This window comes from Gossypium arboreum, chromosome 8, assembly GCF_025698485.1.
Source record: "Gossypium arboreum isolate Shixiya-1 chromosome 8, ASM2569848v2, whole genome shotgun sequence".
NCBI classification, from domain to species: domain Eukaryota; kingdom Viridiplantae; phylum Streptophyta; class Magnoliopsida; order Malvales; family Malvaceae; genus Gossypium; species Gossypium arboreum.
The window spans coordinates 18,212,065-18,233,408 of NC_069077.1; the positions used below are offsets into that span (position 1 = coordinate 18,212,065).

Below are 21,344 nucleotides of genomic sequence, written 5' to 3' on the forward strand. Positions count from 1 at the left end.
TATTAGGGGTTGTCCACTCTTCATCTGTACCAATTATTACATGTATTATGCCTCTAACATTTTGTTTAGCCTTGCCAATGCCCCGTAAACTCTAACTTGACGGTGTAGCATCTTGAGCCATAAAATATTTTAGCTCGTTATCTCTAACTGCCTCCTTAATAGCACATTTCAAAAAAAAAAAATACAATCCTCAATCTTATGTCCTCTGTCATTGTGAAAATTACACATGTCTCTCGAATTGGCTTTTGACTGATTATGTTGCATGGGTGGAGGGCTTAGCAAAATGCCCAAACTTTTAACCTGACTAAGAATGTAGGCATTTATAGCATTTAAGGAAGTATAAGTTTCAAACTTGCCATAAGGAACGTACTATTTTTATGTGCTCAGCTTGAGGTATCTAAAATGCCCTTGATAATTCATTCTATGAATAGTTCTTATGGTGTTCCCCACCTTGTACGCGTGGACTCTGAGAAAGAGAACCCTGATGACTATGAACTCCCTGTTGACCTCTAAATTGTTTGTTATCCCTCTAGAAAGTATTGCGAGCTATCCTCTTAATTTCCTCTACTTTAGTGAACTTATTATCCCTCTCATACAAATCTGTCAAACTTTTGGCCTATTATTAGTAAACGAATATTGCACGTGCTCATTTTGGACTACCATGATAAAGGAATCAATGGCCCATTGGTCCTCCAAATTCTTTCTATTTAACGTAACTGCATGGAATCGTTTGACATAATCTTGCAAAGATTCTCCATCCCTCTGTTTTACTGAAATCAAACCCATAGGAGTGCTATTATTGTTCTATGGGCTCGACACCTTTCCAAGAACATTTGGCCCAGCTATGGGAAGCTTTGAATGGAACTCTGTGGTAAAGAAAAATACCAATTTTTTATACTTCTTCTAAGGTTCGTCGAGAAAGCTTTACATTTTATTGTATCAAAAGCCCCTAGCACATTTATATAATCATTATTTTGCATGAGATGTGCTCAAAAATCCCTTCTTCCTTTGAGCATTTCTTTTGAAACTTTAAACTCAGTTGGTAGGCTTACAATTTCATGAGAAATTAGGTTGTTAGAACAAAACAACCAGTTCATATCTTACACATCATGATGCAATACTCATACATCTCTATACAAAGCATCCATTTCATTCTGTCATGGCTTTGTATGTGCCCCTACATCCTCCTCTTCTGCAGGTGAGACATGATTTTGAAAATCAGAGTTGTTAAACTGCATATTCCTCCTCAATTCTTCGTTCTCTCTTAACAGTTCTTGCTGAAACACTTGCTGCTGCTCAAACCTAGCATTTTATTGAGTCATTTGTTCCTTCATCAACCTCAACCACTACTACAAATTAAACAATTTTAGTGGCCATGCTTTCTGATCAGAGGGAAATAATGGTCCCTAACCAAATAGAGCATTGAGATCAAAAGAGTTGGAAGCATCTGCATGGCCTGAGTTACCCAAATTCTCTGGTCGGTCAATAAACCAACCGACAAAAAGTTCTACCTCACTGGGTTGATTGTCAGTGCAAGAACCTCTTGTTTAGCCTGATGGAAAATTAGTGGGGAAATTCTCGTTGGGGCGAGTCATTTTTGGTTTTCTAGCAATCTAAAAATCTAAAAATCAAAAGTCTGTCCATGCTCACGTACCAGTTGTTGATTAATTTAGAGTGCGTATCTTTCAGATAGGTTAAATTGTGTATTTATATGATATGGCTATTATTCATGGATGAGATATTGTAGGTAGGTTCCCATGCATGTCGACACGTACCCTACTCTAGGGTTAACACGTGTTTTCTAGATGTGGGTTTGCTTACATGGTAGTGCGAACCCATATTGTGCGGTCTCATAGAATGGTGTGAGCACCATGCATGCGAACCCAAAGTGTAAACCGCATAGAGTATGGGTCAGGACCCAATCAAACAACCGAGTAGCAATTCAGTAACGAGTCGGTAATAGTAAGAATCATAACAAATCCTTTGAACATAAATGCAAAATAATAATGTAAGAGAATAATATGAAGACATAAATTTACAGAGGATGTCGATGCAATGTTCATTTTTGTTCAACAAGCCATGTTGTGCACCTCAACGATGCTTTAAGACTGGTTCCAAGTTTGACATTTGGGGAAGTCATTTAAGTAAGGGTAAACTGCCCCAATTGATCACTTAACTTTTAAGTCGTTTTCATTTTAGTTATCCAAGCATTAAATTTTTAACGGCGGTTAATTGTACACGTCACATCATGTTTACACTTTCATTTCGATCTTTCAAGTTTTAGGTTACTTTCATTTTAGTTAACTATACATGCTACATCATGTTTACACTTTCATTTTAGTCATCCAACTGCTAGGTTTTTTTCATTTTAATCATTAAAATCTCTTCCATTTCGGTCATCCAAGTTTTAGGTCACTTTTATTTTGATCATCATTCTTTGAAAATTTTAAATTTCTTCTTTTTTAATATGAAATTTTAAATTTTAAAATATTAAAATCAATTAAATAAATGATTGCAATTTTTTATATATTTATAATCTTAATTAATTTGTTACTATAATATTGAATTCCTTCTAAATTATAAAATTTTATTTTATATTTCCAAATTAAAATCGACCTAAATAACTTATTTTTAATAATTGGCTACAAATCCAAATTTCTTTTACAACATGTTTGGTATGATGGAATAGCTTATGCATTCCGGCTTTATTCAATGGGCCCACATAAACAATTGTTTGGTTTAAGGTAATAGCCTATTATGGGCTAAATGGAATCAACCTCTATTACAGTACGACCTGTAATAGCAATTCAAGGGCTTGAGGTCTGATTAGCTTAGCAAAAGAGGAGTTATCCCTCAATTGGATGCTGTAGGTACGTTTAATTTTGTCAATGAAACTAGGTTTTTGGAGAACATGAGTTCCCCAAAATAAAAGATTTGGTGGAAAAGAAAGCTGAGAACAAATATGTCAACTGGGAAGAAAGCTCTGGTGGCCTTAATTTATGGAAATAGAGTTTGACTGGTATTGGAGCCACATACTCTTTTGGTGTTGTTGTTGCTACTTTTTGCATCATCATTTTTAAAACTCAACAAAGGCACAAACAACAACAACTAAACTAGAATCTGCTATTCCAAAGTTACAGTGATGACAAGGTATGATAATGTTCTCACTTTTTCTTATATTTTTTGAACTTTCCTGGAAAATTGGGAATATTTGTAAATTTAAAGTTTTAACTGATCTGATAAAGATATTTACTAAATTGAACATGTTGATCTGAACATTATAAATATTTTGTCTCATTTATTACCCTCTACAATGCAAATAATTATGAAAAAGATATACACATTTCATCATTTAAGAGTCCAAATTCAAAAGCAACACCATTTCTTGCAAATCACATCACATTAAATTTTGGCCCCATTTTTAGATAATACTTGTAGCTTAAATAACTTAATTTGTTTCGATTGTAGAGGATGAAGCAAGTGGTTCATCACACAACCAAACTCAATGAAGCAATTTCAGCGGTGAGAGGAGTACCGATCACCAGAGCTCAAATAACATTCGTGGTTACTATGATGGTATTTAAAGCAAATTCCTCTAGAGAAATCTGGACCACTCATCTGTTGTTGTTATCCAAGTGTCAAGGATTTACTATGTCGATTTTATACAAGAATTTTAAATAGGGTATCTATGTTTTTGTACATAATAAAAGGGTATATGGATTGTGAATCATGTTTGTAGTCCTGAAAATTCTATATTATAGTGTTTTTTTAGCCACTTTTAATAGATGCTTGCATCCTTGGCAAATGCAAGCATAGTTTTAAACTGTAGGAGTTGATGTTAGTGAAATGTCTACAAATTCAACGCTTATATGTATAGATATTGAGGAACATTAAACCTGCCAAGATTTTTATCATTTCCCATCTCTCCATTTAGCTTTTTTCCTTATTCTATTGCAAATCTGTTCCATTCAACCAAACACAAGAATACTATTACAATTCTATTTCATTACATTCAACCAAACAATTGAATTACTAATTACAACTCTATTCCATTAGCTTTATTCTATTACAGCTCTATTCATTACAGCCCTATTTCGTCCCAGTGAACCAAACGTGCCCTTAATTTTATGAACTTGAACCTTCAATGTTAAGCTAAAAAGCAAAAAAAATCCTTGAAATTTACGCAAGGGAGAACAAGCAATTAATTTAATTAATTGCAAAATGATTTTTTTTTTACTTTTAGTTTAGTATGGAAGATTTGAGATCATAATTTAAGGTCCGTAGACAATTATTGAATATGAGTTGATTTCATTAAGTATAATTTGAAATGTAAAATAAAATTTAAAATTTTATAAGGAGATTAAATTAATTAATTAATTAATTCAATATTATAGTAACAAAACGGCTATCATTATGAAGGGATAAAAAATTCAATAGTTTATTTAATTAATTTTGATGTTTTGGGATTTAAAATTTTAATATTGGAAAAAATTAAAACTTCCGTAAAGAGATAAACAAGTACAATTTGACACTTTTTAGTGCATTATTTTAGTTTCTATTGCTTTTTTTATTTTAATTCTTAGTTTTTTACCCTAACCAATCATTTAAAAGGATATCTTTAAGTGACTAAAATGAAAATGTAAACATGATGAGACGTATATAATCAATTGTCATTAAAATTTGATGCTTAAGTGACTAAAATATAAACACTTTAAAAATTAGGTGATAAAATTGCAAAAAAAAAAAAAATCATTTTTACCTTTAATTAGATAGTGGCGGATAACCAACCAGGTGGGACATGGTGCAGTATTTAAATTGACTTGGAAAGCAGCCAAAATGATGTACCCCCTACATTACATGTACCTCAACATGTTTAACTATTATACAATTTTAAATATACCTATTCGTAAATCAATCAAGTTATCTACCCAACTTGAATTGAAATTAATAAAAAAATGTTTTATTTTATTTAAACTTAGAATATCTTTCATAGCTTTAAAACTAAAAAAGTTTTTGTAGGTCAAAAACGAATAAAATGGTAATTCTTTTGTAACCATTAAAAACTTATTAACTTTGGTTTTATAATAATTATATTTAGTTAGATTTCATACAATGTCTAAAATTTGATGTCAATCAATAATTAAATTTCATATCTATTTACCTATTAAATAAAATTATTCAGACTTTTAAGCTATAACCAATAGAGAGAACATATTATATTATAAACTAATATATATATATATATATATATATATATATATATATATGTTTAACATTTTATTTATTTTTCAAATGTATAGAAATTTTTTTTCGTTATTTGAAGAGTCTTGATCTTGGCATTGGCATTGACATTATTGTAATGTAGGAGGATACGAGTTTGAATACGTTGAAAGGTATTATCTTTCTATTTATGAGTTGAAGAGTTATTATGAGTAGTTCTAGACATTAGATCAAAAAGAGCGGATATAATCATACCATATAATGAAATTATTCAAAACAAAAACAAAAAAAGTACAAGGATCAAAATCTAAAGTGCGCTATAGAGTAAGGAGCTGTGGAGGAAATTTACCAATGAAATATACGCAAAGAAGAAAAGATTCCATGACTTAGGGGCTAAGGTAAAAATGGAGGTTGTAGTCCACGTGTCGTTGTCATTTAACATTAGCTAGCCGCGTCGTTTACGCGTTAGAGCAACGCGTGGAATCTCTCCTTTGTTAATTTCAAAGTGAATATATAAATATGCTAAAATATCTCCTCCCAAGACTTCCATTCCGATATCAGTCTGACTTGCTCTGTAACCGGAGGTACACACATATCTCTTCTTTTCTCTGCCTAATTTATTTTTATTTTTCTTTTTTCTTTTTTCGAAATTTTATCTCATAGTCATAGGTAATCTGTTCTATGATCCTTTGTGTTATAGTCTTCGAAATTCCATAAAAGAAAAAAAAGGAAAAAAAGAAAAGGCGTTGACTGTTTTTTAAGATCTCAATTCTTTTTTTCTCAAGTTTATGTTCTAGTTGTTGATTCATTGTTATGGGAATTTTGTTGAATTTTTGTTTTTGGTAAATTTCATACTTTATTCAGTATTCGTGATTTGTTTCCTTGGGGGAATCATTTACAGATCCTTGTTATCATGTTGTGCCTTTTTTATCATTATTATTTTGATCTAAGTTTATATGTGATCAATTCATTTATGCATTTTTTTTTCTGTTTGTTCCACAGAAGTGATTATTGGTTGAGAAATCATGGGGAAGGACAAGCATAAGCCTGATGATAAGGGTCTGTTTTCACATCTTGCTCATGGTCTTAGTCATGGTGGTCATGGACACCCTCCTGGTGCATACCCTCCACCTCCTGGCGGATATCCACCTGCTGGAGCTTACCCACCTCAAGGCTATCCACCAGCTGGCTACCCTCCTCAAGGAGGATACCCCCCTCACGGCTATCCACCATCTGGCTATCCTGGTGCATCCCATTCAGGTAAAACTTCCTACATAATCGTAATGTGGTCCAAGTTTGTTATGTTAAATGTGAGATGCCAATAATTAATTACCCTTTTTGTGTGTGTGTGTGTGTGTGTGTGTGTGTGCAGGGCACGGTGGCATGGGAGCGCTGCTTGCAGGTGGTGCAGCAGCTGCCGCAGCTGCTATGGGGGCTCACCACGTGTCTCACGGTGCTCATGGTGCTCATGGTGCTTATGGTGCTCATGGGTTTGGTCATGGTCATCATGGGAAGTTCAAACATCATGGTGGTGGGAAGTTTAAGCATCATGGGGGGAAATTCAAGCACGGGAAGCATGGGAAATTCAAGCACGGAAAGCATGGAGGCGGCAAATTCAGGAAGTGGAAGTGATTTTACTGCCCGCAAAAGCATGGAGTATGGGGAGTCAAAACTGATATAGTGTGGAATGAATGAATGTAATAATAATTTGACTTCAACTGCTTTGTATTGAATAATCAGAGACTTGTTTTTCTTTCTTTTTAATTGTTGACATATAACAATAACAACATTTGATTCAACGATCTGATATATGCACTACGACTTGCGAGACATAACTCGGAACATGTCATTGTAAACCCTGTATATTTCAACTTTGAAGCAATGAGTAGTTTGTCCATAAACCTGATAAGTTGCTAAATGGGCGGTGTAGGTCTGGAGTATCATATCTTTCCCATTCTACCCGTGTTCTTTGTCAGTAACTTGTATATGTTTTTCGTACTAAACTTTGTTCTCTTTTCTTTTTTGAGTTAATGAAGTAACACTTACAAAAAAAAATAAAGAAGAGTTTAAAATTTATTATCTTTTTTTTTTAAATATAAAATAAAGTAAAATTTTTAGTTATAAATACATGTTAATTACCTAAAACTTACGAGGACAAATCGTGTTTGAACTGTTGTAATTTTGTAAGTTTTAAATGGGATATTTGATCTTTAAATCATTTCGTTCAAAACTTTTTATAATTTTATATTAGCATTCTTAAAACATGTTCTATTTTATTTTATTTTATCTCACTATAAGATTCTTAAAATATCATAAAAATCTAAGATTTTGAAGATTATCTGAAATCTCAAGTACCTAATAACTTTTTGAAATTATGAACATATATAAATATGCCTGATTATTAATCAAGTTGAATCTAGATTTAAGCACTCCTAACCCTTCCATTATAATATGATATCTTTTTTTAAAACTAATACATCGGGATGCAGGGGAAACTAAAAATTGTACCAAAACTATTATTCTTTCTCCTCCACCTCTTCTCTTTCTTCTTCTTTTAAACTTTCTTCTTTCATAAAATATGTTATTATAACCTACGTGCTCGTAATTAAATGTCTCGTTTGGTTACTAGTGTAATAATATAAAGAAAGTTTATTTATCTACGATTACAATAGTTAAATATAAAATATGAATAGTTAGTACTGAAAAGATGAATAAAATTATTGTAAAAAGTAACTCTTCAAAATAATCGATTTCTTTTTCTTTTCTAAAATTAAGCCATGAGAGGGATTAAATATTACCAATTATGTTAGTTTATTGCCAACTCATACACTCAAACATACTTCTTTTATTGCTAACTCATACACTCAAACATACTTCTACCAAACATAGCAAAAAAACGTGACTGAAATGCTCCAATTATACATAGTTCATTAATTATATTAGTTACCCAAATATGTCACACATATGTAATTACACTCATATTTAATTATTAATTATCTTACCAAACACTAACTATCCATTTTGTTTTTGAAAATATTTCTTGTTTTTATTTTCTATTATTTAAAAGTTAAAAAGCAGTAAACAAAATTTTATTGAAAATTTTATTTTCAATAATAAAATGTATAGTACATTGTTTACTTACAAAAAAATGATAAATAAAATAAAACAAAAATTACTACATTTATATGAATTTTAACTAGTGTAAGAGATTTTGATATTTAAAATTTTATGAATAAAGAATATAAAACATGTTCATTGAAAAAAAAGTTGTATTTTTCTTTAGTTCAAATATTTCCATTTTTCAAAATTTTAACCAAACATATTTTCTTTACTATTTTCCATTCTCCCTATTTCCTCAGACCAACCAGCGTCTAATATTATTCTTGGACTTGTTGAAAATTAGAAATTTAAATTACAAATATTTTAGTGGTCTAATTAGATTTGGTTTGATGCAAACATAAATATGACATCACATAACATTCAAAATGTTTGTGCAGCCGATCAATTTGAAAATTGACCCTAATTCTACCTCATGCACACCACGTTTCCATCAAATTTTAATATTCAGTCGATCCTCACTCGATGAATCAATACTTTAGACCAATACTTTAGACCTAAACTAAGCATTTAGCCTTGTTAAAGTAAAAGGGTAATAATAATAATAATAATTATAATTCTCTAGCTACATGGATAATTCAAAGCTCTCTCATGTCAACAGCATACCTTTGCTCTTAAAAGTAAATAAAACAGGAGTATCAGTATTCCTGACTCATAAAATATCAACCAAAATTGCTAAAACATAAAGAAAAGCACACTGTAGGATAATTGAGATATTTTTCTAAAACAAATGGCTTGCCACCTCATGGATACCATCAACGGACCTCTTCTCAGCTTATCAACATACCATCACTGCTCCACTCAGAGATCCCGGGAATACCCAACATTCACGTCTTGTTGTTCATCTCATCACAATTGACAACTGCAATGGACAAACACTACCAAGTTCAGTACCCTCCACATCGAGATACTACAATCCATAAACTACACAACAGAAAAGAATGATTTCTCACCTGCCAGTAGATGTGTCGATCAATCATCTAGGTAATAATATGACCCAGCAGACTTTTGCTCTCTATCCTTGGTTGAGTCCAGTTTGTTGATTCTCGGTCGGTAATTGGTTGGGTCCCGCCTAAAAGTGATGTCCAGATGCTGTAGAACGCAACAATGAATAACATTGAGCACAACCAGAAACTTCAACCGAATAGCACAATCAAAATACAAGGGAAGTACAGAACCGAAGGGGCAACAGCTGCGAAACTCACAGATAGGAACAGATTCATGCCAGTTAACAAGGACTGAGGAGCGTTTGCAATACAATCCACTGAAGGCTTCCCCTCGTAGACAATAACTCTATCTGCGAGGTAAGTCGCCATTATAAAATCATGCTCGACCACAAACGCAGTTTTCTTTGCATGGAGGATAAACCTCTTTATGACTTTAGAAGCAACAATACGCTGCTCGGAGTCAAGATAAGCACTTGGTTCATCTATCAGATAAATATCTGCTGGCTGCATGGAATAAAACATACATGTGCATCAGGAAGGATAAAAAATTTGACAACCCATAAGACTTTAAATTTGAAAAGCAAATACATAACAAAGAAAATGGCATACCAACATTTCCCTGAAAAAGAAAAAGAAATGGAAAACTGAATAAAAAGTTAGGAACATAACAATGCAACTCCAAATTAGGAACATCTAAAACAAAATAGAACTTGATCTATCTCATCACTTGACTTTGTATAGCTATAACTCCGATCCAGAGAAACTATAATATAATAGCTCTCAATTCCTAGTATTTGCCAAAGAACCACATATCTCATATAATGTTAAAGAAACAAGTTTAGAAAATACAAAATGGAGACAATAATGTGTCTCACTGCAGCATGTTTTCCACACCTTTACTTAGGAATACCACAACTTGGATATTTAAATTATTATAAACACCACAAAGTTGAAAAGTCTATATCAGCTCTTCAGCACACCCAAGTAGCCTAAAAGGGATATAATGTTAAAGAAATAAGTTTAGCAAAAACAAAATGGAGACAATAATGTGCCTCATTCCAGCATGTTTTCCACACCTTTACTTAGGAATACCACAACTTGGATATTCAGTTATTATGAACACCACAGAGTTGAAAAGTCTATATCAGCTCTTCAGCACACCCAAGTAGCCTAAAAGGGATATAGTGGAACACAAATCCAAACAAGTAAATACTAGCGTGCAGCCGCAGGCACACCACACATACACATGTAAACCCGCAAGAAGATGTATGTGCATGAAAGGTAATGCTTAGTGTTAAAAGGTGTTATTCCATAACACTTAGGTTAGAATGAAGTAAGCGCACTAACCAGCACCCCCAACAATTTAGGGTCAAGACTTGGAAAATTTATCTTTGAAATATATCATTATCTTTTGGGTAATTCAGGAACATTTACCTTTCCAAGACATAAGCATAATGCAACTCTTTGCAGCTCTCCTCCAGAGAGATTAACCACTTCCTGATCCATTAATTGCTCAATCAGAAGAGGCTTCATCACATCTGAAACAAACTGGGGGTGCATGTATGAATCACGTATCTTTTGATGCAGCAAGTGCCGGACAGTAGATTGAAATTTGGGACTGATCTTTTGAGGTTTGTATGAAACATTAAACTCAGGTATCTCCACATCTGAACCTTCTACGTTATCAGGTTTCAACAAACCAGCCTGCAGGTTATCCAATAATATTGATCAACTTATGCAAGAGATGAGATCAACGATGAATTAAAACAGGTAATATAACAAATGCACAAATGATGAAAGAGCAAAATACCAGCATACGAATAAATGTGGTCTTCCCAGTACCATTCTCACCCAGCATTACAATAATCTGAGAATCAGTAAATTCACCCTCCATAACTTTAAGTTTAAAATTGCCCTGAGTTTTAGTCATGGTTGGGTATTTGTATCGTGCATAGGTTTCAATTTCTTCAGCACTTTCCTGTGGGGTCTCAGCTACCTAAAACAAAGGGGAAACAGATAGGTCAAGAAAAGAATTTAAAGATGAATGATGCGTGCACAAATAACAATAGAAACAGGTTTACCTTGAAGGTTAACGATTCATCTCGAAACCTTAGATTTTCAGTAGGTACAAATCCAGCCAAGAAGATATTGATTCCCTCTCTTACAGAGAAGGGAAGGGTTACGACTCCATATGCACCCGGTTTTCCATACAAGCAGCAAATGAAATCCGACAAGTAATCCAGGACACTAAGATCATGCTCAACCACAATAACATAGCTGAAATACAAAATATAAAAGCATGGTTACCCTAATTAGAACCATTCAAACTATAAGAAGCATGCAGGACTAAGGACAAAGGAGATTTACCTATTAGGCCTGAGCAGAGATCGAATGACCTGTGCTGCTTTCAATCTCTGTTTAACATCAAGGTAACTTGAAGGCTCATCAAACATATAAATCTCAGCATTCTGTATGGCGACAACAGCAATAGCAAATCTCTGGAGCTCCCCACCTGATAAATCCCCAACATTACGATCTATGACCTGGTTTAGTTCAAGATCAGCACAGAGTTCGGCCTTCATCTCTCTCTCATCTTTTTGGTCAAGCACCTGTCCCACATTGCCTTGGACTGCCTTTGGAATATGATCAACATACTGTGGCTTGATGATGGCCTGATTAATATAAAAATATTTAGCAAATATCAAGGCAAAACAGGGAATTGCAGGACACTTATTAAGTTGCCATGATTAGGGAAGCAATGATACAAAATATATAAACGTTGACAATATTGACAATTATTATCAATCATTGCATTTTCTTCTGCGCTCCATAGTTATGTAGCTTTACATAACAGGTAAAGAGTAGGATTCCACATGATCAGTAAACTATACTATCTTAACAGCAAAACGAAACTGGTTTAGTTTCACATAAGTTCTCCACCAAGGCTTCTCAAGGGTCCAAGATTTAGACTTCATAGGAAATCAATACCTATGCTGGAAATATAATGAAAGTGGAAGAAACAAAAAGGATGTGGTTAAACTATTTCTGTAAATTTACATATAGTGTATCACAGAATCTGTTTAATGGAAAAATATTAAAATCTATGTAAGTCAGAACTTGACGCTGAAGCAATCCCACTCATTGAATCTCACAACCTAAGAGTCGGAAAAATCTTGGAACAAACTAGCAAGATCATTAGAGATTGCATTTTCTTCTGCGCTCCATAGTTATGTAGCTTTACATAACAGGTAAAGAGTAGGATTCCACATGATCAGTAAACTATACTATCTTAACAGCAAAACGAAACTGGTTTAGTGTCACATAAGTTCTCCACCAAGGCTTCTCAAGGGTCCAAGATTTAGACTTCATAGAAAATCAATACCTATGCTGGAAATATAATGAAAGTGGAAGAAACAAAAAGGATGTGGTTAAACTATTTCTGTAAATTTACATATAGTGTATCACAGAATCTGTTTAATGGAAAAATATTAAAATCTATGTAAGTCAGAACTTGACGCTGAAGCAATCCCACTCATTGAATCTCACAACCTAAGAGTCGGAAAAATCTTGGAACAAACTAGCAAGATCATTAGAGAAGGCCTTGACATAGTATGCAACTAGATTATCTGGAACTCTCATCATTTTCTGTATTAGAACTTAATAACAAATATAAAGAAACAAAAAAGTAGAAGATGCAGGATCAAATATTATGCAAAGAAGCACCTTGAGATTATCCTCCAAGATGCGGGTAAAATAGTTCTGCAACTCAGATCCTCGAAAGTAGGTCAAGATTTCCTGCCAATCTGGAGGATTCTGCAAATAGGTTATCCAAATAGGTAAAGAAAGCACACAGCTAAAGAAGCAATTACAGAAACAAAACTTCAAATAAATACATTGAAACGACCCAAGTTTGGCTTTAGCTTCCCAGCCAAAACTTTAAGAGCAGTTGATTTTCCAATGCCATTGGTTCCAACCAGACCAAGAACTTGCCCAGGCCTTGGAACTGGTAACCTGAAATTGCAATTCAAAACCATCTCAAAATGGAGGTGGTGGGAGAAAGAAAAAAAGAAAGCATGCAAAAATTACAAAAATTTTCAAGAACAATATGAACGAACAAACCTGTGTAGTTTAAAAGTATTGGGGCCATATCTATGGGTTGTATCTTTATCCAAATCCCTTGGTAAGTTGATGATTTGAATTGCTTCAAATGGGCATTTCTGCATCAGAAGATAAGTGGTTCAGCTTTAGACACATACTATTCGTCATCTGCGAACATAGAAACCAACACCAATTCGATATCAAAGTGAAGTTACATACCTTGACACAGATACCACAACCAATGCACAACTCCTCAGAGATGAAAGCAATCTTTGAGGCAGGGGTAACCTCAATGCAAAGTTTCCCTGCAGAAGGAGAAACAAAGTGAGATAGACTATCTGAAGCAGGAGAGAATAGATAAACTAGACCCAAGTAGCAGGCTAACAGCTGACTTGAATATCAAGTATCCGACAGGACAAATAAGTTACAAGCATTAACAATATCCAAAATGCAAGTCTAGAATGATGATCAATTAGTTTACAACTATAAGGCCATTTGTGGAGTTAAATAAAACTCCACTGGCAGTGTTCAGAATAATCCTATATACATGCTGTCAGAAACATTATTGTGACAAGAACTCCGTATCCAAGAAATATAGTTTCCTCCTAACAATCTGTTATCTTATACTTCTTCACTGTTCTTCTATATTCGTCCCTATTTCTTTCAGGTTACCGGCTGATATTAATCCGGCTTGCAACACAAGCACAGTAAGTTTCCTTGATACTTTCACCGATTCTCCAATAATCAACATCGTTCGGGAAGAAATAATGAAACAATACATTTAAGGTAATTCGATTAAGATGAAATTAGATTAACCCCTAATTCTAAATCTCCAAAAACAGGAAAACAATTCCATACTAAAAAAAATGAAAAAGATAATCAGTAACGGGAAGAATAAAGTTTATGTTACCAGTTTTAACAACAGGACAGCTCTTCTTGCATTCCTGACGGCACTTCTTGGGCTTGCAGCGGTCGGAGCTGACAATCGCGATACGCGTCAAGCGATCCGCCATCTCTCCGTCGGATTTACAAAACGAAAACCGATGGATTTATTAGGTGTAGGGATTTGAAGATCGGGCTGCGTTTGTTTAGCTTATGGAAAAAGGAGGAGAAAAAGAGGGAGGAGGCGTGTGCTTCGATCGGGACGGAGATGAGGTGAGCGTAGAGCACACGCAACGCACGTGGAGGGACTTTTAGGGTTTTCTCTCTGTTTTAGTGTTTTACTGTTTACATTTATGACTTTTTTATATGTTTCTTTCTCCGTTTTCTAGGTTAAATTCTTCTAGAAGTCCCTGTATTTTTCAAAAGTTGTGGACTTAGTCCCTATACCTTTATTTGATCAATTTTAGTCCCCATAAATTTCAAATTGATAAATTTTAGTCCTTTTACTTTCCAAAATTTAAAATTTTAGTCCTGGCCCAAACAATAGCAGTTAAATTTATTTGATTAAATTTAATTACTAGTCCTATACTATGTACAATTATAGATTTAATCCATTTTCTCTAATTTGATCATTTTAAATCCCTATACTTTTCAAAACTTGAAATTACAATCTTAATTCAAATGAGTAATCCATTAATTGGATTTTTAGTGAGTAATACGTGGAAATAATAACATATAATAATATTAACACATTAGATTTTATAGTAGTGGAACTTTACTTAATGAATTTAGCAATTATTATTTGGTGATAATTGAAATTTAAAAATTTTGAAAGTAAAAAGACAAAAATGACCAAATAAAAGTATAGGGTTAAATCCACAACTTTACTAATCACAAATACTAATAGTAGAGTTTAAACTTTTTTAATATGACTTTATGTTTCTTGTGCGATTTATTGTTGATATTTTTTGTCAAATATTGCTATTACTCCCTGTACTATGAATAAGTTGCAAATTTAGTTTATATATTCTAATTTGTTACTTTTAGTTCTTATACTTTTCAAATTTTGAAATTTTAGTCTTTAACCAAATGGTAACATTAAATTCGTTAAGTTAAATTCTCTTATTTCCAAAATCTTATATGACCAATATAATATATTACGTGTGCAAATGTCAAGTTAGCTTGCTATTATCATATGGCACTAAAAATAACCATATTATTATACTTTAATTGATTTAATGTCTACAATTTCCGTCAACTTATATTTCAAAATTTGAAAAGTATAGCAAACTAAAAATGATCAAATTAGAGAATAGAGACTAAATTCATAACTTACACATAATACGTCACTAAAGTAGAATTTGACCTAACAAATTTAATACTTACCATTTGGACCAATATTGAAATTTCATAGTTCAAAAAGTACAAACTAAACTATAATTGACCAAATTAGAGTATTAAATTAAATCCATAACTTACGCATAGTATAATAACAAATAACAAATTTTTGTTTTGAATAGGATAAATATGCCTTCTAATACTTGAGTGTGATTTTTAATGTTCAGATTGATATCTATATTTTTTGTCCAGATATGTACCAAAATTTGATTCTCATCACATATTTTAATCTATTTTTGTAACTCCTATAAAATTAGATGATGTGGATCAATCAGATTTAAACAAGCGACAATATGCCACATCAATTGATACCCACATCATCAAATGTTAACAAATTAAAAACAACTAACATGTGTGATGAAAATTAAATTCAAGTAACGATCTAGAAACATAAATTGTTGTAAATCATTTGATAAAATAGATGTCCATAACCCCCAATTTCATCCTATTGTAACTCCTAAAAAATGAATATCCATAACCCCTAAATTCATTAGTTTGTAACCCTTAAATAATTTATAAGATACATTAATGTTGGTCTTTAATGTTTTGTAACTTATGGTTTTTGAAGTCTTATAAATAGAGGGCATGTACAAGCTTATAAGAGGCCAATGTGGAAGTTAAATAATCCTTTCATCTTTTGTCCATTCTATATTTCTTTTAGTTTTATATCCTTTCTATATTTCTTCTAATTTTATAATATAAATAACTATTTTAATATTGAATCTTAAAAATTATATTTATAGGTTACATTTTTTGGTCTTCATCCAATTACAGAGGCCCACAATCATTGTGCACCAAACCAAAATTTTTTTTGCCTCATTTTGTACATACATTAAAATTTTCTTCAATTTATATGGATATTGTTGTCAATGTAGGAGGGCGTGGCTTCGAATGCGTTAAAACGCATTATCCTCCTACTTATGGGTTGGAGAAGGGCTATGGGTAGCTCTAGACATTGTGTCAAAAAGAGCAGATATGATCGACACCTATAATGAGATTGTTCAAAAAAAATTTTGAACAGTGGGCAGTGAAAATACAAACAATTTTCATGTGTCAAGTCCGCTCCAATCCACAATGTTGTGCATCTTCTATTTTCTTTAATGTTTTAAAAAAAAATTAGTTCATAAGCTAATTCAGTTTGTTTATTGATTTAATTGGTTTAATCAAATATTCAATATTGAATACTAATGTTTTATCTCTTCATTGAGATAAATAATATTATATTTCAAGAAATTGAGTTACCAAGCATGGAACAACTACATCGCCATTTCACTTAACATCTTTTTCGGAGTAACAACTCTTATTGTTCAGAATAATTATTGTTCAAGAATAGCTATTTCCAGAATAGTTACGCTCAAAACAGGGCTTTAGTTAGAATAATTGACATTCAGTGTAGTTGTTATTGTAACACCCCAAACCTGTATCCCTCGTTGGAACCGGGTTATGGAGCATTACCGAGTTGTAACACTCGTTACCCATATTCAATGCCAGAACAGGGTACAAGGCATTACCGGACTTAAACACAAGCAAATATACATTTCCGAGTAATAAATATTTGTCCAATTTAAAACCATTTGCAAATACTCATAAAGTCCCTAATATGAGCCTACGAGGCCTAAAACATACATTGGAAGTGATTCAGGACTAAACCGAGAACTTTAGAAAATTTTACAGCACTTAAATTTTTTTTTACTAAATAGGGGTCACACGCCCGTGTTGATATGGGACACGCCTGTGTGGGCAGGCCATGTAGTCATATACGCCCATGTCTCTAACCCATATACCTCTCTGTTTGTCACCCAAGAACAAATTGAAGACACGCGGCCAAGTCACACACCCGTGTGCTAGGCCGTGTGGTCGATTTAAAATTTATGATTTTTCATTAAATAGGTGCAGACTTCACACTCCCAGGACACACGTCCGTGCCTGAGGCCATGTCATCCATACGGCTGAGACACACGCCCGTGTCTCTACCCGTATGCTCAATTTTGAATATTCTGTTTCTCAAAATTGAGGTGCAGGGGACACACGGTCAAAACACATGCCCATGAGGCAGACCGTGTGTCACACACGGCCTAGACACACACCCGTGTGTCTATTCGTGTGGACAAAAATAAGGTTATTTACCAAGCTTTTTTGCCACCTTTTTATGCACACACCTATACAACATAACATAGTACCAATCCAAGCATATACATACAACCAAATCAGCTACAACCAAGATATTAACACATCATTCATATGCTATTATCTATTATACACAAACATCACATACTCATCAACTTAAATCATGTAAATTCCTACATCCATGAAAAGCATCATCATATAAATTACTTATACCAATAGTAGCCAATTTCAAATGGCCTTATACAAAATGAACTTTGAACCAATATAAGCCAACATATTAGGCCAAATCAATTATGACACATAACAAAATGACCAAGTCCCCTATACATGCCATAACTCTAAACGTTGAATTCATTAATACCAAAATAATTGTTGATAGTATGAGTGGATCTCCGACGATCTTCGATCCCCTAGCTAGCTTGGTGACACTATAAAACAAGGGAAAGGAAGGGGAGTAAGCTATAAAGCTTAGTAAGTTCTTATGCAAATAATAAACATCATAACTACACATCTAACATACAATTAACATGATGTAAGTTAACATAAATGCTATTAAAATCTCATGATCATAGATTTGCTCAATCACAACCTTACCGAGAGCTCATCACATATCGAGCTCATTACGTTTGAGTTTTACGTACATACTTGTACCAACTTGCAAGAAAACCATAGTCTTTCACAACTTTGACATTTCCGTTGAACACTAGGAATATTAACGGATACTCGAAAATCTTGCACATGAGTACCATATATGCAGCCAAAGCTACCTCATATCTCATAATACATATAGGCTCGTTTTTGAGCTATTCACGAGCCTGCTTACACAAGTTGTTAGTTAGACGTAGCTACACAGTGTTACTCACACAAGCTGTTAGGTATCCGCAACTCATGCCGGACTACTCGACCACTAGTAGAACGTACGAAACCAGCACCCGGATCACATAATCACATGGGTTCTTAATGACATGTCACTTGTATCCTATTTTATTCCTAAGGCTCAACTGGGAATTCTCGCTTGTCGAAACTTTGTCGAATACATCTAAAGAGTCAATCACAATTCATACAATATTAAAGCATTTAAAACATAAATATAACAATGCATTATTTACATATGAACTTACCTTTGTACTAAAATAGTAAAATTTGACCTAATCGTCAAACACTTTATTTTTCCCCAGATCTAGGTCCAAACCTTGTCAAACAATTTGACCTAATGACAAATTTAACTCACTTAATATTCAAATTATTCAATTCAGTACAATAATAATATTATGGAAAAATTATATTTTTGACCCTAATGTTTTACATTTTTACAATTTAGTCCCTAGGCTCGTAAAAAAGAAATGTATTCCATTTCTTCAAAACCTAAGCCTAGCCGAACCATTTTCATACTTATACCAGCCTACATTTTCCACTTAATCACACTTTTACTACTTATTTTATAACTTTTACAAATAGGTCCTTTTTGACATTTCCATTAAAATCACCTAGCAAAAGTTGTTTATCTTACATCTAACATACATTTTCTACCATTAGGCATCAAAATACACAATTCTATATCATGGGTAAAAATTTAGACTTTGATTATTTCTTAAATTAGTGGTAGAAATAGATAGATCGGGTTACAATGGCTTCAAAAATGTAAAAAAACATTAAAAACGAGGCAAGAATGGACTTACAATCGAGCTTGGAAGATGAGCAAACCCCATCTATGTCTTCTTTAGTGATATTCAGCCATGGAAGAAGAAGATGGACAAGATTTTGGCTTTATTTTGCTTTTTAATAACCAAATGACCAAAATGCCCTAATTTAAAACATAAAATTTCTCTTACTTCATGTCCAGTTTTGTCCACTAACTTAACAAATGGCCTAATTACCATTTAAAGACCTTCAATTTAAAATTTCATAGCAATTAGACACCTCTAGCTTCTAGAACACACATTTTGCACCTATTGCAATTTAGTCCTTTTTACTAAATTAAGCACTCAAATGTCAAAATTTTCGAACGAAATTTTCACAGAATCATTCCATAAAACTGTAGTCCATAAAAATAGAAGAAAAATAAATTTTTCTATTTCATATTTGTGGTCCCAAAACCACTGTTCCGACTAGACCCAAAATCGGGCTGTTACAACTCTCCCCCCTTTAGGGATTTTCGTCCCCGAAAATCTTGTCAGAAAATAGGTTTGGGTACTGTTTTCTCATAGCTTCCTCAGGTTCCCACATAGCCTTTTCGACCCCATGTCGTTGCCATAAAACTTTCACTAGGGCTACACTTTTATTTCTCAATTGTTTAACTTCCCGAGCTAAGATCTTGATTGTTCATCACCATAAGTCATATCAGGTCGAATCTCAACTTCTGTCGATGAAATTTTATGCGAAGAATCTTGATCGATAACAGCGCAACATAGACACATGAAACACATTATGAATCCTTTCCAACTTTATCGGTAAAGCTAACCGATATGCCACTGGCCTTATTCTTTCAATAACCTCATATGGCCTAATGAAATGTGGACTTAACTTGCCTTTACGGCTAAACCTCAGAATTTTCTTCCACGGAGATACTTTAAGAAATAATTTATCACCAACCTGAAATTCAATCTCTTTTCTTTTGAAATCTGCGTACGACTTTTCTTGATATGAAGCGGCTTCCAAGCAATCACGGATTACCTTTACTTTTTCTTCGATTTCTCTAACCAAATCAACCTTGTGAATCTGTCTCACTAAGTTCTATCCAATACAACAGAGTTTGACACTTGCAGCCATAAAATGCCTCATACGATGCCATCTTTATACTCGATTGAAAACTGTTATTATAAGCAAATTCGACCAAAGATAGATATCTTTCCCAACTACCTTCGAATTTTAGAACACAACATCGGAGCATATCTTTAAGAATCTAAATTACTCATTCGGATTGACCATCGGTCTGTGGATGAAAAGTGGTACTAAAATTTAACTTCATACCCAAAGTCTCTTGTAATTTCTTCCAAAATCTCGAAGTAAACCTCGGATATCTATCCAAAATAATAGAAATAGGCACTCCTGCAATCTCACAATCTCAAAAATGTACAATTCAACTAACTTATCAAGTGAGTAGTCAGTACGTACAGGAATAAAATGAGTTGATTTCGTCAATCTATCATCAACAACTCAGATGGCATCTTTCTTTTTTGGAGTCAAAGGCAAACCCGTTACGAAGTCCATCGTAATCCTATCCCATTTCCATTCGGGTACCATCAGTGGATAGAGTAAACCCGAAGACACTTGGTGTTCTACTTTTACTTGTTGACATATCAAGCATCTCGAAACAAATTCCAAAATATCTCATTTCATACCTGACCACCAATACAATTTCTTCAAATCATTATACATCTTTGTACTACCTAGATGAACCAATAAACAACCATTGTGTGTCTCGTGTAGAATTTTATGAATAAGTTCATTATTTTTTGGTACACATGCTCTATCCCGGAACATCAAACAACCATCTGAACCGATCCTAAAGTCTGTATCTCTACCTGATCACACTGAGCTCCTTTGGCTTGCAAT

At 33.4% G+C, this 21,344-nt stretch overlaps 2 protein-coding genes across 2 annotated transcripts; one reads left to right on the plus strand and one right to left on the minus strand.

The window, feature by feature from the left end:
• Positions 1 to 5,680: 5,680 nt before the first annotated feature.
• LOC108480390 (glycine-rich protein A3-like) lies at positions 5,681 to 7,121 on the plus strand. The gene is made up of 3 exons (XM_017783375.2): positions 5,681 to 5,804; positions 6,223 to 6,480; positions 6,593 to 7,121. The coding sequence occupies exons 2-3, from the start codon at positions 6,246 to 6,248 to the stop codon at positions 6,850 to 6,852; spliced, it is 495 nt and encodes a 164-aa protein (XP_017638864.1). The 5' UTR covers positions 5,681 to 5,804; positions 6,223 to 6,245; the 3' UTR covers positions 6,853 to 7,121.
• A 1,732-nt stretch (positions 7,122 to 8,853) lies between these two features.
• Positions 8,854 to 14,621, minus strand: LOC108483287 (ABC transporter E family member 2). The gene is made up of 12 exons (XM_017786589.2): positions 14,293 to 14,621; positions 13,602 to 13,687; positions 13,404 to 13,501; positions 13,178 to 13,295; positions 13,008 to 13,097; positions 11,652 to 11,956; positions 11,366 to 11,561; positions 11,095 to 11,280; positions 10,719 to 10,988; positions 9,543 to 9,788; positions 9,291 to 9,429; positions 8,854 to 9,199 (listed from the first exon to the last, which is right to left on the minus strand). Exons 1-11 carry the CDS (start codon positions 14,393 to 14,395, stop codon positions 9,310 to 9,312), a joined length of 1,818 nt encoding a protein of 605 aa, XP_017642078.1. The 5' UTR covers positions 14,396 to 14,621; the 3' UTR covers positions 8,854 to 9,199; positions 9,291 to 9,309.
• Between the last annotated feature and the right edge of the window lie 6,723 nt (positions 14,622 to 21,344).